Genomic DNA, 15612 nt, shown 5'->3' with positions numbered 1-15612 from the left:
CTTTAAAAATTAGGTAACTTTATGTTATTAAAGGTAAAGTTTAAACAGTAATGATTTCCTGGTTAATGTCAAGTTGTCATAACAAAGACATTTTGAATAATGTCAACTTGGTATTAAAAGTGTCATAATTTACTGAATGACGCTTTATGACAACAGTCATAAATATTCATGAAGGCTTATTCATGTTCATGACAGGTGTTATGTCATGTTTATGAAAGTGTCATGGCAGTCTTATTCAACCCCCTTCAAATAAAGTGTTTATATACAAAAAAAATAAATTAACAAATAAAAATAAAAAAATAACAAAAAAAGGTTTTTCTCAACTGCATTAGAAAAAAAAAACTGATCAAGATGCAGTTATATTCGCTGTTTTGCTTGCTTGTGCTGTTAGGTCAGGTGACCATAGGGTCATAACTACAGTTGCCATACCGATATTTTCCTTAGGTATCAGAACTCCAAGTTCTGGATTGTAAAATTTCTCTTTAAAATGGTGGAGAAATTACAGTCCATGTTTGATCTTCAGTTTTCCTACTCCACACATTTTCCCTATTGGGAATTTTGCATCCTTGTCTTTTTAATAGTAAATAGATTGTAGTGTGATTAATTAGAAGATCAATTCTTGATCACATTAATTACTGTTTCCCATTGTCTTGTGTAAAGCTTAATTAAACATGATTAGTTTTGATTTAAAAAACCTGAAGGAAATAAATTAAATCTCCCTGTCATTACATGTGTTTGAATTTGTTCATTGAGAAAGGATAGTTTCATTCTTTGGACAGGTTTTACATGGATCAAGAGAGTGATACTGAGAGAGCGATTATGATATAGAGCACAACATACATTAAAAAAAGGTAGAAATAGAGAACATAAAAAAATATAAAGGAAACAGATAAAATATTAATACAGATATCAATAATTACTTACAGTAATAGTTTCACATGGTCATGCTGATCAAAAATACTTGTCACAACTAAAACAAAACTACACTGAGAAAAAAATGCATATTTTCATTAAAATATATTTAACAATGGAAAAACATAAGATTAAGCGATAAGAAATGAAATAGAAACAATATAAAAAGGACAAAAGTTTAAAAAAATGCTGACTTCAAGTCTAAGATAAAGTATGGAGGTAATGGATATAAAAATATTTTGTAATTTGTGATTTTAGTCAAGTTGAGTTTCTTTTTATATGCTTTTTTCTTCATGTATCAGATAACACACTAAAAAGAAAATAAAAAATCAGCAGCAGCCTAACAAATGTATTATTTAACATAATTTCACTATCTTTGTAAATTTTATGGCTGTTAAATTAAGTTATTTTTCCAGTCTTGGTGGAATATTTTGCCATTTTGTCGTGGTGACAATAAAAGCACAAAACAGAATTTGAAATATAAAAATAATGAAAAAAGTTTACATATAATCAGGTTTTAGACAAAATCATCAACAAAATTTGTCTTATTTCAAACTACGTAGTCAAATATATGACAATAAAAACTGAGTAAAAATAAATGCCCCATTTTAGTTTCACTCTTTTTTGCCAAAGACTTCTTTCAAGCCATCCAAGGCCTCCTCTTTTGTGATCTTCATCCAATCCTCTGGAAACTTTGCAAGCTCTTGCTTGTATTCTGCTGCAAACTTCTCATTAAACCTCACCAACACGTACCTGTAGATTCAAGAACAGAATCCTTATTTCAGATTTGATAAGTGGTTGGAAACTGTACTTTTGTTGAATATATTTTTAAAGAGTCATCTCAATGCTATTGTAAACCTCATGAACAGTAAACACAGATGATACCTCCAATAATTGCTGGCCTTTTGGCTGTTGGGGTCATCAGAAACATCGCTCCACTTCGTATCTTGCAAAGGAAGATTTTTACACATCATGAATTCGCCGTATGAGTCCTTGCTGGTTTCTGAGCTACTGAGATGAAATGGAGAGCAGATGTCATGAGGCAGTGTGCCTTTGGGTCGATGAAGCAGGGAGCTGTGCATCTCATGGTCAAGCTCTTCTTTGTCACAAGGGGCCTTGCATAGAGGGCATCTTTTGTCACAGCCTCTCACTGTTTGGAGAAGGTGGTCCTGTGGCAGAACTGGAAGATCACGGAGAACCTCGAGTATGTCCACATTTTGGCTGAACTCCTGACTGAGACCTAACCGCATTGTGGCCAGTAACTCTATTAAACACTTAACAAAGCGATCCCAGTCTGTTGTGATGCTAAAGAGGGGACTGTTTAGAGTCTCCTTCTTGACGTTAATGTTTGCGTCTTTCTCTAAAATGAGACAGACTCTCTCCAGCAGTGGCTTTGTGTCGCTGAGCACTCCACTCGTGCCTTCTGTTGTTTGACTTACAGCTGCTGCAATCTTCCCTACAACTTCTCCAAGTCTTTGTTGCTTCAATTTACCGAGGCTGGTTGTGTCAGCCAAGTGAGCGACCACTGTGTCATGAATCTTTGTTAGTCTGTAGTCTTCATAGAACAACAAATATTGTACAAAGCTTTCAAAGCAATCCTCATCAATCAGATCTTCCAGTATGCTTTGGTGGAAGGCATGTGGAGACTGATACTGCTTAGCTTTATCCTCAATGTCCTTTGCTATATGTATCCCCAGTGGCTGATTGATGTACGCTAACACTAATGGTTTGATGACCGTGGATATGAATGCTTGGGCCACCCTCTGGCACTGGTCCCGTTTCCTAAACTGGTAAATGAACTCTGCTGCGTACTTATTCTTGGCTTCAGATATATATGTCAGGAGTTCTTTGTCCTTGCCAAAGCGGTCACGTAATTTTTGGAAATCTTGACACGCTGCATTACACAGATGTATTTTTAAATCGACTTCGAAAGCTGATCGGATTTCCAATGATTTTTCTTTTAAACCATTTTCAATCATTTCTAACAGCTCGGTGATGTAGCTTTCACAGAAATCTGCCGCCAAGCTGCATTTATTTGCACTAAACTTGTTGTATTCCTCTATGATTTTGTTCGCTACCTTTTGAGCTTCTAATTTTTGCTGCTTGTTGTTGTCTTCAAGCATGCGTTTCAACCTGCTGCGATATCCAAAATGTTCATTGCACACTTGGAAACCGGAAGTCTGCTTTTGGCCTAGGACATCGAGTTTTTCCAGGTGCTTCTGGAGGCCACGACTGATTAGATTCTGCCTCAGCACCTCGGCCACACGTGAACTAATGTCATCACTTTCTGAAGGTCTGAAGTCAAAATTGGACAACATCTTCTTCCACACACTCTCAAACTCCTCTTCCAGTTCATGATCTTGAAGAAGAATATTGGTGGACTTGCTTGTCTCCTCCAATGCAACTAGCTTGAACTCTTGCTCTCTTTCCAGTGATGCTTCAAATTTTTCAATCTGAGACAAAGAGCAGTGTGACTCACTGATTGTCTCCAACTTTTGCATGACCTCCTCAGTTACTCTTTCCTGGAGTTGGCTCATGTTGCTTAGAAGCACAGGCATGAATGTTTCAGAATTCATTTTGAGATTTTCTTCTGACTTCACATAGCTTTCTGCTTTTGATTTGAGTTTGTGTACTCCTGACTTGACTTCCTCCTGCGCTTCTTTCTTCAACTCGCTCAAAAGGGCATCTTGAGCAGTACCGTCCAAAGCCTTTGTGGCAATGATTTTTGCTGTCGCCTTCATCAACCAGCTCTCCATGCTTTCCACAAGACCATCTTCCCATTGGGAAAACTCTGTGCAGAGCAAAGAAAACACTAAAGCCACGTTGATGTTCTGCAGACTAATGGAAAATGAATCACTTTTTACTGCGTCCCACACCTTAGACAACCGTCCAATGAAATCTGACTCTTCAGACTTGGTTGAACATCTCTTCAGAGCTCCAAATAGGGTTTCCTTAAGCTTTAACACGTCATTTGTGTATTGTTTGTCAACTATTTCAGAGAGAGACATATTGGGCCAAGGTCCTTTCACAAATGTGGTGCTGCTTGTATTTAACGCATGGTGATTGATGACATTTCCTTTGTCTTCAGTCTGTAGCATCTTGCAAATATGCCTCAACTGGGAAGCCTGTAATACGGCGTCTAAGCCCTCATCCTGAACCAGGAGACTGCAAATAGGAAATGCGCCGCATTCTTTGGCGCGGAGGAGAGAACTGACCATGACCTTAAATATTGTCTCAAACTCTTTGCCAGCATGAGGAGAAATGTTCTGGAGTAAAACATCACTTAATCCTATTGCGACCGTGGCCATCATATTGTCGTGAATTAACGTATCCATTTCAATTTCTTCTGAAGCTAAACCAAGGCCTTCCACATCGATTAACAACAGAAGATCGCAATCTAAGTCTTTTCTGTGATCATCAGGGAGACTCAGAACAGCCATATATACCCCTTTGTTTGTTCTTTCCCATCCCTCTTGGAGTTTAACACCAAACAAGCCAGACAGAACCACAGCATTCCTAGCGTGATGATTGCCAAGGATTGTCAGCGCTCTGGTCCTCAACTTCTCTTGACGTAGGGAGCGGCTGAGCTCTGCAAAGATGGAGCCCAGCCAGCATATGGGGATGTTTGATGCATCTCCGTCCATTAGTTCCAGTGGAACCCCATGGAGGAGAAGATCTGCTGCAAGTCTGGGCAAACGCAGCAAGTTCTGACTTCCACTCATATGTGTGAGCTCAAAAATCAGCCCCATTTCACGGAAAAAGTGTTCAACGCCTAGATTGTATGTTTTTGACTCAAGAAGCTGTGAATGCAAGGCTTTTGCATCTTCACATGGATCTTCAAGGTACAAATGTTCCTCGTTAGAACGTGATAAGTCTGGTGTGGACTCCAAAAGTTCAGTGGTGTTTTCTGTATTTTGCAAATGTTGCTCCTCCTCTTGTGTTGTTTTGCAGCACTGAACAACGTCTGATCCTTCATTGTTTACTGGCTGTTCTTCAGTTTCCTCTTCAGAATCTGTACAGAAACTGTCACTGTCTACACTGTTATCGGCTTCACGTCCAACGTTTTCCAGTTGTTCTGTTTTTTCTGTCTGTGACTCTGGAAAACTGTTTAGTTTTTCGCTTTGTTGTAGCTGAAGCCTCAATTTGAGCCAAGTAAGGAAATAAGTCCTCTGAATTTTATCCTTTGCGAGGAGAGCGTCTATAAAAATCTTCATAGCTGGGGTCATTTTGTACCTTTTTAACTCTGCCAAGATGTCTTTCTTTTCTTCTTGAAGTTGGAGTTCAGTTTCTTTTTCTGATTTTCTATGTTTGCTTTCCTCCTTATCTAGCGTTGCCAGTTTGTGCCACAAATGCCCCTGCAAAGGGAGTTGTTTCTGCTGAAATTCAACTGATCCCTCATCTAAACCCTTCAGTACTTCCTCCACGGTGGCCATTGCTTTTTTGCAGACCGGGCCTTCATCCACATTTAGGCCAATATCCAATGCTAATTTTGCTGCTGCCTCAAGTGTAACGGGCTTCAGACTGTCTGGTACCCAAGTTTTAAGGATTTCACAAAGGTTGTTTGCCACTTCCTCCTCGTTCAAAGCGCTCCCTGGAAGCCCAGACTCTTTGGGAAGCCATAAACATTCCTGAAGGCTCTGTCCACCATATCCCATAGTTGTGTTCCCGTCTCCTTCTGTGCCGTAGACGTCGATTAGGATGAGCTTACTTGCCATGGCTTTGCAAGATTCGAGGAGTTGTTTCTCTTTCTCCTTAAAGTCGCCACAGAAAATTATAACAGCCGATGATGTTTGACATAAAAGTTTGATACATCTCTCGTGGTTGCTGGCGTCACCTCGTAAATTAGAGATGACAAAAGGGGCTTGGTAAATATCTCTGTCAATATCTCCAGTGGGTAGATACCATCCAGTCTCCACAAGGCCATTAGAGAGTCTTCTGGGAACTTGCCCTCCATCCATGCCCTTATGTATGAATGTGTTTTTGCTTGATTTAGGTCCATTCAGAACATAGTTAAGCACTTGTGACTTAGACACACTGCAACGGCCAAGTTTTATACACGAAATAATTGGCAGAGGTGTACTTGCCAAGTTGCCTTTTTGTACTCTCCCATTCGTAACCAGAGAGTGAGATCTCCATTGGCTCAAAACACCTCTCGACGGCCAGAGAAGGAACTGACTGGGTTTCTCTGGATCAGCGTTTGGTAGGACCAAAGGCACAGCAAACTTGCACTGCACCATGCGCACAGTTATCTCCTGCTGCAGAAACGTGTCTGCAGATATAAAGACAGATGTGACCAGATCAAGGGGGTTGATAGCACTTGTGGTGTTTTCTTCAGAACTGCTGAGTTTTTCCTCCGGTAGTTTGCCATCCTCATTGAAAGGGTCAAGCTGAGTCTGGCAACAAGTGCTCCGGGCATCTTCACTGAGCAGCCAGAGGCGTCTGAGGAAAGCATCTGGAAGATTTCTGAGTTCTACAGGCTGTTTGTCCTCCAGAGTCCATGTGTTGGTATTTAACACTGATGCAGAATCAAGTTGTCTAGTGCTGTAGGCCTCGAGGCCAAGCTTATGTAGAATCTCTGCCTGGGCATTGTCCTTCAGAGGTCCTAATGACAAAAAACAAAAACAACAAAAAAAAATTGTTCAAGGATGTGAAAATGTATTTTAAATTGCAATTGTAATTTGTAGATTTAAACATATGTTTTAATAATGAATAGAAAAATGTTGAATAACATATTTTAAAAGAACTCTACTGATTTAAATTGGGCATATTTTGATTTTCAACATAGCAATAGACTGAATTCATGTTGCTATTTTATATTAATAGCATATGTGACAAAAAACATCATATTCCAATCCTAAATATCCACACATTGTGACATTTACAACCACAACTGAGTAGTTTACTGCAGTCAGCTCTTAATCTCCGTTTTCACCCTGCCTAAGGTTTTATGTCATCTCCTATTTCTGCCATAAGATGTTGTGATGGATCATATCAAACACCTTTGCTAGTGTGTCTGCAGTTTAAAGGAATTTTAATTCAGAAAATGAAAGCGGTTCAGATGCTACTTTCAAACTTTGATGCTCTGTTACTTGGAGTTACACTGCCGAACACAAGTCTTTTCATGCGCCTGTCTCTCAAGGTTAATGAAATGAAGTGGATTGCTGGATTTTAGAGAACATAAGTCAATATGTGACAATTTCAAAACCGATCGATCGATGGGTGACCTAATTCTTCATTTCTAGAATTCTCGGAACGAGGGTTTTCCGAGAACTAGACATTTCTAGTGAGACGTAAAACTTAGAAAATTGTTGTGACAGAACTTGCACCATCATCTCTGCAACACAACAGAATGAAAAACCAGTTCTCTAAAACTGTTCTTTGTTGCCATTATTGAACCAATGTTCATTGATGTGAAATTACGTTCAAACAATCAATAATACTGTGATCCTATCCAAGTATACTCCTCCTTGTCTGTAAGAACTCGCTGTTTTCAGGCACCGGGGGAAACTGGAGGAAACGGTCAGCCTCTAGTAAATACTTCTCTGCTGTTCCTAATGGGCTCAACAGTATTCCCAAGATAAAATCTCACACAGCATCCCTAACGTTCTTGTGGTAAAGGCAATTAAAATAACCGACCACACTGTTTACTCTGGAGGCTGACATTTGAAGAAAGCAGAGACACAGAGTTGTAGGATTAATAATCCACTTTCCCTGCAGCTTGTGTCAGCCATACAAAGCTTCCTACTTGCCAGTTTTTTACACTGAAAAAGACACATTCCTAGATTTTAAACTCGTGTCCCTTATGAAGTGTAACAGACATGATCATACAGAGATATGATACCATAAATATTTCAGCAGGACGACACATTCAGACATTTGAATTCTGTTTAAAAAAGTGTCCCAAATGTTAGCTAAACGTTAAAAAAGACTAGAATAACAGATATTTGAAGTTAAACATGACTATATTGGTCTGTTCAGGTGAATGAATGAATTTCTCATGTTGGAAAAAAAAGCAGTCACGAAATTGGGATTTTAACAACTATTCAAGAGATACTTTAGTGCACAATTTCTTGGAAGCCTTTTGGTATTTCTCACTTTAACTCGGCACTATGGAGTGGAGTTATGGCTCCGACTTGTATTTCCTGATGGCTTATCTTTAGCTACCTTGGGATGCTGTTAGCTTCGGCCAGGCAAAGTGTATATGCTAACTGTTATTAGTGTGGCAAAAGTGATCCAACATTTATCCGTTTATCTTTATTGGCGTAAATAATGCATCAATCAATTTAAACTTGATTAATGCAACTGTAAAAATACTGGCTCAATTCATAGAGACTGCAACCCAGAAATGTTTGTGCTGCTAATTTTGTAATGCAATGTCACAATACATGAGGTTCAGGAATTACGGCCTTAACAGGAAGATTTATGGTTTGACTTTTAGACCCATCTAATAAGTGACCTTTTTTTTATTTAGTGAGTCAATGTTGCGAAATGTAACAGTGCCACTTGCATTTCTGTGGCATGAAATGGAGATGGAGTTCAGACGCCATTGCTGTGGGTTGTCTTTTAAGTTGATGAATGTCTTTGGCTTTGCACACTTATAACTTTTAACCTCATAAATGTTGATAAAAAATATTTTAGGAAACGATTAAAATCAATTTTGATGGTAAACTTTCCCATAACATTACAGCTGGTTGTCTATTTCACGGTGAGACTTAAAATCACTAAACAAACCACAATAAGGCCGATTCATGATCACAATTTGATGGCTAGCTGAAACGTATGAATATTTGGGGCATGCAGTTTGCTCAGAGTATTATACCACCTGATTTTCTTAACTGCAACATGCAGGACAAACGAATGTTCAATAAGCATACTTTTCTTTTTGCTGCTCGGTCTTTTTGTAAGCTTGAACATTGTGAATGCCTCTGGGTAGCTTCACTCTCCGTCTTAAATTAGGTTTTCGTCCCTCGTCTGGCACATCCGGTAGAGTCTGGGAAGCTGGCTAGGAACCTGTGAAAAGAAATCAAAATGTCAGTGGAATAAATACAGCAGCAAACCACAAGATCGTAAAAAGCTTTGTTTGATTTAGTAATACCACAAATATGCAAATATGACTCGGCTCGACGTGCTGTCTCAAGGGAATGCTCATTTGACATGGAGATAATGCAGAGGGCCTGTTTTACTGGACCTTTATCTTCCTGATCTGACTCTAACAGCACGTCTTTCTTCATATTTTGCTTCACTACAATCCAATCTCATCTGTTTCAAAAGAACCGTGACATGTTGATATGAAGAAAAAATTTTTTAGCCAGACCTAAAGATTATGAGATGAACAATAAAACCGGTTACTCTGCAAAGAGTTAATAAGAGCTGCTGCTCTTTAGGTTTTGTTTGGCCGCTGAAATAGCACACATCTAATTTAGTCATTCCTATATTATTGCACTTTGAGTACATATTTTATTTATTTATTTTTATATCTTACGGATAAGGAAAACCGTACATTCAGTGTAGCTAAAATTTAGTCCGTTGCATTTAATTGACAAAAATATATATATATATTTTAAACAGAACTGTCAAGCTTCTGCAATCTATGTTTACTCCTGCGAGCTTTATCCCTGGCTATGGCTGCTATTGCATGAATTACTGCATGGAAACAACCAGTCTGCAGCATCGTTGAGGCGTAATGGAAGCCCAGGTTGCTTTGATACTGGCTTCAAGGTAATGTGCATCCTTCTGTCTGCCGTTTCTCATCTACCTCTTGACAAAAACTGATCGATTCTCTTTAGGTTCAGGTCAGATCAGGTTACCGGCCAATCAAGCCGAGTAACACCAAGGTTGTTGAACCGGCTTTTTACTGCCTTTGGCTGTGTTGGCAAATGCCAAGTCCTGAAAATGAAATCAGCATCTCAGCCAAGCTCGTCAGCTGGAAGAAGCATGAAGTGCTCAGAAATCTTCTGGCAGATTGATGCGTCGATTGCTGACTTCAGAAAACACAGCTGATCAACGCCAGCAGACGACACGGCACCTGAAATCATAACTGCATGACAGTGACATTTTACACAAAGCAGATTCTTTACCTCTTTGCGCTTCTTCCACTATGTGAGACCTTGATGTCCAAATAAAATTCAAACCTTAACCTTCGCTGAAAAGAGGGTTTTGGATCACTGAGCAACAATCTTGTTGCCCATGTGTAGGATGCACTAACTCCACTTTCAGTCCACTCCTTGTAAAGTCCTAAAAAATTCTTGATTTTGCTTGACAATCCTCTCTAGGCTGCAGTTATATCTACTTTTACTGATTAACTTTTTCCTTTGTTTCTTTCTCTTAACTCTCTCTGAATATAAATTTCTATGATGAACGAGTTTCACTTTTTGAAATAAGTGAGTAAAAATATTAAACTTTAACAAAGTATTCTGCTCTTTTGAGATGTATTTATGTATGTATATTGTTTTGTATTCCATTCTTAATCATTCGTACATTTCTAGCAGGTTTTGTTTTAAATCAGAGAATTCTTACCCCCTTTTGTTTCTTGTACATCTGCTTCATGGAAAGAGAGTCCAGACATCTGGTTGTCCCGTCACAAGTTAATTTATACCCATCGGTTCAGCGATAAAATACCCGCCAGCACCTCCTCTCTAACCAGACTGGAGCAAAATGATCATTATTTACACCCACACACACTGACAGAACACATTCAGGACTTGTAAGGAAATGGCATGCCTTGCTTTTGCAAAAAAAATTCCTTACATCTCAAGTTTGACACTTGATCTTGATAATAGCACAGGATTGCAGTCTTTCACAGCGCTGCTGAAATGTATTCGGCTGCCAGAAGGATTATCATTTCCCTTCAGGGGTCAGTGACAAGGCTGCAGTCAGTGACGCACTAAAGCCTCGGACATGTGTCATCTCTCAGAGGAAGGTCTCTTATTACAGAAGAGGAAGAGTTAGCACGGCGATGCTTGATTTTATTCACGCATAACCGTTTTTTGTAACTCTACCGATCTGTCCTCAGATGTGAGCTGTCGTAGAAAAAAACCCTGTTTGCTACCGTGCTTTAGATTTGCCGATTGTCTTTGGATGGACGACTTTTCACAGCGTTCAAAGGACTCAGCTGAAGTTTAAGTTTGATGAGAGAGAATGCCAAAGACTGAGATGCGAGTCCTGACCGACGAGGCACTTTGGCTGCGAAAACAAAGTCTTAAAACTCGACTCAGGTTCAGTCTGTCATGAATAATCTTTATCTCAGGGAGCGAGGGGTGAAAATAATCCAATAGGAGAAGGTTATTTGAGTGAATGATAGATGAGGACATCAGTTTGACTGATTGACAGAGTGTCATTACACATCTCTTCTATGGTTTCAACAAAAGGTGCTAAATGAGTTAGACATCCAAGCTCATCTGTTTTTATTTAATGTTACAGCAAAACAGGAATCGAGACGCAGACCGCACCTGAGTTGTGCACATTATCCAGTCAGAAATTACATTTGTTTTCACAATCAGACCGTCAATTGTTCACGACAGCTTGCTATGTAATAACGGCCACATTAGATGGGCAGATGAAGCCGCATGAAGCCTTTTTCTTTCTAAACATGCCGAAAGAGATTCAGAGCTGAGGTCTAACTAAGAACAGTGGCCCCTTGTGGCCAACTGAAGCCACTGCAGCCTCTCAAGAGCAAAGCTGAAGTACTGGCGCTGCTTGAATCCAACGTGAACAATAAAACTGCAGCGTCGTCAGTCATGTGACAGAGATGTTAAAAGCTTAAACACTTTGCTTCAAATGACTCCGGCTCGGGAGGAGTCAGACAAACTCCACAGCCTCAGTGTGTCCATTTAAAACATCATTACACCCAGATGTCTTTTGATGTGAAAGACATCTGCCAATTATTTCTGAATATAATAAACTTAACTTGCTTATGTGCTCACTGCTTGCTTGTCATTATTGCAAGTTTTTTTTTTTTAAATAGGAGCACTTCCTGTTTCATACACCGAATTTGGCATTAACAGGTATCAGCCTATAGTTAACTTTAAACTTTAAACCCCAGCTTTTAAGTTTGTTTGTTTGTTTGTTTGTTTGTTTTATTTACACGAACTGCATGCGTTAAAAAGATAAAGATGATCATAAGTTAGAATTAAGGAGAGCAATTTGGATTCCTGGTATACATCAGGTTTGGTATAGCCAAATAAATGGCTTGCTATCATTTTAAATGCAAATGTTTCAGAACATTATGCAAGATTAACTGAATAAACAGGAACTTAGGATCTGCCCCACTCATTTACACTTATGGAAATGAGTGTAAAGGTCAAGCTTAAATAGAGAATAACTTTCCTGCTAATTCAGAAGGTCCCATTTAGGAAGGTTACAATTTCGCATCACTCTTTCATAGGACGTCTCCACTTGTACGTTGGGTAAAGCTTTATAACTAAAGGAGACACACAAAGAAAAATTGTACAATATTTGCATTCGTAAATGCCACATAAAAATTTATGCGACACAAATGCTGGAAAGCTGTACGTCCACCTGAGGGATAAGTGCTCTGCAGAGGAAAAGATTACCGCTTCTCTATTTCTGTCCTGCAAAGCTCTTTAGCAGTCTTACCCTCATGTGTCTGGAGCTGCGAGCGCGAGGTGTGTATGCTTCACGAGCCTGAGAGACTTCTGCTAACGGACATAATCAACACTGTCTTCACGTTGCCTTTCCCCGAGAAGCCCTCTGCTGAATTGCATGCCTGATTGGCTCAGACTTATTTCTGCATGGACTTTTAACTTTCTCTTAGCCGAAGTGAGGACTGCAACAGAAAGCCGAGGCCTTTAAGGAATAGTAGACTCAAACAACAGTGGTCAAGATGTTGATCACAATGCTAACGGCCATGTATGTGATGGTGAAAGTTGTAGAATCGGTAAGCTGATTTTTATTAATACATGACTTACTGGTAGACTGCTAAAGATCTGTGTTGAGAATCGTAGTTGCAGCAGCTGGATGCATACATAATGTGCATTTTCTCTTCTCCAATTAGTTTCTTTATGGAACTGAATTTTAATGCGACTTGCTGAAGGAAACCACTGCTGCAACCATTCATTTATATTTCTTGCAGTGAGTTGCATCAGTTTGAATGTGACTTATTCAATTAACATCAAAATCTGTGCGATTTGTCAGAAGTTTTCCAACAGAAATTGTCTTCCAAGCAATGGAGATTCACTTTCAAACTTCAGTGTAGTGAAAGGAGGAAGAAAACACTCAAATGTAACTCCTACCCCAAGCCTCACCCCCCCCTTTTTTTCATTTATTTATTTTTTTTGCTTTTAGATTGGGGTCCGATTTGCACAGAAAGACGAACCTTTGCCTTATATGGTATCTCAGCCTTTGCCCTGGCAGGTTCACTCTGTGTCTCACAGCAGGAGGAGCAGCAAAGCAGAAGAGGTTAGTCTTAACAAGCTCTCCGCTTCATTATTGCTGATGCTCTCTTACTAAAGGTAAAGTTACCAGATTTATTTCTATGCATGCATGTATCCGTCTTCTGGGGTTCCTTCGAAGTGTCTTGTCCGCTATTTCGTTCATATGACTGCATCGGCCGCCCCTCTTTTTGCTTGGCTGGGTTTTCATTTTCATGAATTCCTCAGTCCAGTGCTCTGTTACTTTAAGATAAACCACGTTGAACGTTCACCAGCCAGCTGGAGCTCGGCGACATATAATGGCAGCTCCTCATAAAATCACAAAAATTTGACTTCAGTGGGATTTAGACCAGATATGTTCCCCCATGCAAATGTGCAATTAAATTATGGACTATAATTTATTTACTTTTTGACATTGTAGTTCACCACATCTTTGTGTCCATCAACACTGCTGGTCTGAGTAACACAATAAAGTTTTTTTCTTTTTTTTTTAAATCCGATTATATTTGACTTTAGAAGAAATTACTTTCAAGACTGATGAATCATTACCTATAATGGATGTTTGCATAAACTGGACACCTGCAAAGTCTCAGTTTGCTATCATGCTTTAGATTTTAAAAAAGATTCTTGGGGAAAAGAAAAAAAAAACCTTTTTGTCAACGTCAAGCTTCAAAATATCTGATGGCAAATGGCTGACAATCTGAATGATTCCTAGCACCTCTATTGTACCTTTGGTGGAGTTTTAGGGGCCTGATTTGAAAAGGTACCTCTGTGATTTCCTTACAGCGCAAGAAAAAATTAATTATGGACTAAATCTGACCGCAGCTTCAGTTCACTTGTACCTGGGTGAGAGCAGAGTGCACACCTTTTTGTTATAGCGTCACAAAACCGGTGTTCGCCTGAATGCAGGCACCCAGCCAAATATGCAGGTAAGCATGCTAAGACGGGACATTTCTCCGACTCTGGCTCCCCCGCCAGTTCTCCACTTGAGCTGTAATCCCAATCAAGAGGATTTGTGTTTGAGGTCATTATTCAAGCTCTGGATAAAAAAAAAAAAAAAAAAAGGGCACACGGGTGAAGTCACACATGCAGCGACCTGATGCCCAAAAAGAGCAGATTCACGTTTTGTACGGATTCTACAAAAGCTAGCACGATAAGCTATCCATGTGCTCGATCGCTTCCGGTTTCAAAGGAATGTGAACGATGTGTACGGAAAGTTCCAGATAACTTTGTGTGTTTTTATCTGTTGATCAGACGGGGGCTTTAGTTTGAACAAGCTTTCTGACATTTTTTTTTTTTTTTTTTTGCTTTTGCAGTTTGATGGCTACAGGAGGAACAGCATAGGCGTGTACAGAAAGAGTAAGTCTCAGGACACTGTTTGCGGTGATTGGTTGACCTTTAAAATGGATTTTTGAATTAGTCCAACTTTTTAATTAATGCTAAAATAATAATAAAAAAAATTCACATGACACAGTTAATCACAGAATCACTCCAAAAAAAAAAAAAAAAAAAAAAATTATTTGATCATTATAATTTCCTTTCGACTCTCTTGCTTCCTCTCATTCTCAGGCTCCTGCACCAGCAATGGCACATGTGGCACACCATCAGTTCCTCCTCTTAGTCCTGTTGAAGTTGAAAAAGCAGCATCTACCATCCAGAACCACTTCAGGAAGTTCCAGCAGAAAAAACACAAGAACGACAAATAGACGAACGGTGAGGGTTGGCGTGTTGCAAGTGCAGTTTTAAAGGCAACAGGAAGGTGGGCCAGGTTGAACATAACAGCCTACAAGCAAATTTTACATATATGCTGAAATTAGTTCTGGAAAATATATCACAGGAAACCAGTAACACATAGCAGTAGTCTTTATGACAGACAAATTTTGTAGCATCATTTAGAATTCAGGATGACAATTAATGTGAATTTGTGTGTCTGAATAAATGGCTTTATGTGCATTGCTGCCAGGGGGATTGTTAAAATGTTTGTATTTTTTTGAGCATCCTATCATTTGTATGACTTATTTTAACAATGTGGCAAAAACTGTGAATATATTTTCCTTTCAAAGAATCTTTGTTGAAATTTAAATTCAGGATATAAATAAAATCGTCTTTAAGACTTTGTTGGATGTTTGTCTCTGATGTTTTCCCTTTTTTCTCTCCTTTATACCTTTTTTTTATTTAGGAATGTAAAGAAAAACGGCTTAAAATGGTTTGGATTTTAAGGCTAATCACATTAAACTCCAGCTCTTGTTGAAATTTGTTTTTTAATTTTGTCTCGACGAGTGTGCTCCTCACAAACTTGCCATTTCCGACT

The 15612-nt window shown here is 39.1% G+C and overlaps 2 protein-coding genes across 3 annotated transcripts; one reads left to right on the top strand and one right to left on the bottom strand.

Moving 5' to 3' along the window:
• Window positions 1-730: 730 nt before the first annotated feature.
• On the bottom strand, window positions 731-10575 carry gvin1l2 (GTPase, very large interferon inducible 1-like 2). Its single transcript, XM_014972805.2, has 4 exons — window positions 10429-10575; window positions 8787-8922; window positions 1798-6514; window positions 731-1665 (listed from the first exon to the last, which is right to left on the bottom strand). Exons 2-4 carry the CDS (start codon window positions 8824-8826, stop codon window positions 1527-1529), a joined length of 4896 nt encoding a protein of 1631 aa, XP_014828291.2. The 5' UTR covers window positions 8827-8922; window positions 10429-10575; the 3' UTR covers window positions 731-1526.
• A 1981-nt stretch (window positions 10576-12556) lies between these two features.
• Window positions 12557-15424, top strand: LOC148155846 (uncharacterized). 2 transcript variants are annotated; one of them, XM_088011954.1, is made up of 4 exons: window positions 12557-12808; window positions 13216-13329; window positions 14618-14660; window positions 14871-15424. In XM_088011954.1, the coding sequence occupies exons 1-4, from the start codon at window positions 12755-12757 to the stop codon at window positions 15005-15007; spliced, it is 348 nt and encodes a 115-aa protein (XP_087868080.1). In that variant the 5' UTR covers window positions 12557-12754; the 3' UTR covers window positions 15008-15424. The 2 variants fall into 2 exon arrangements, 1 of the variants encoding a protein (XP_087868080.1); XR_015765110.1 differs by lacking the exon at window positions 12557-12808 and having other exon boundaries at window positions 12922-14508; window positions 14618-14960.
• The last annotated feature ends 188 nt before the right edge of the window (window positions 15425-15612 follow it).

This window comes from Poecilia mexicana, unplaced genomic scaffold, assembly GCF_051168715.1.
Source record: "Poecilia mexicana isolate PSO_F unplaced genomic scaffold, ASM5116871v1 scaffold_13, whole genome shotgun sequence".
In the NCBI taxonomy this organism is placed as follows: domain Eukaryota; kingdom Metazoa; phylum Chordata; class Actinopteri; order Cyprinodontiformes; family Poeciliidae; genus Poecilia; species Poecilia mexicana.
Note: the sequence above shows the minus strand (reverse complement) of the source record. Positions and strands in the feature narration are given on the sequence as shown.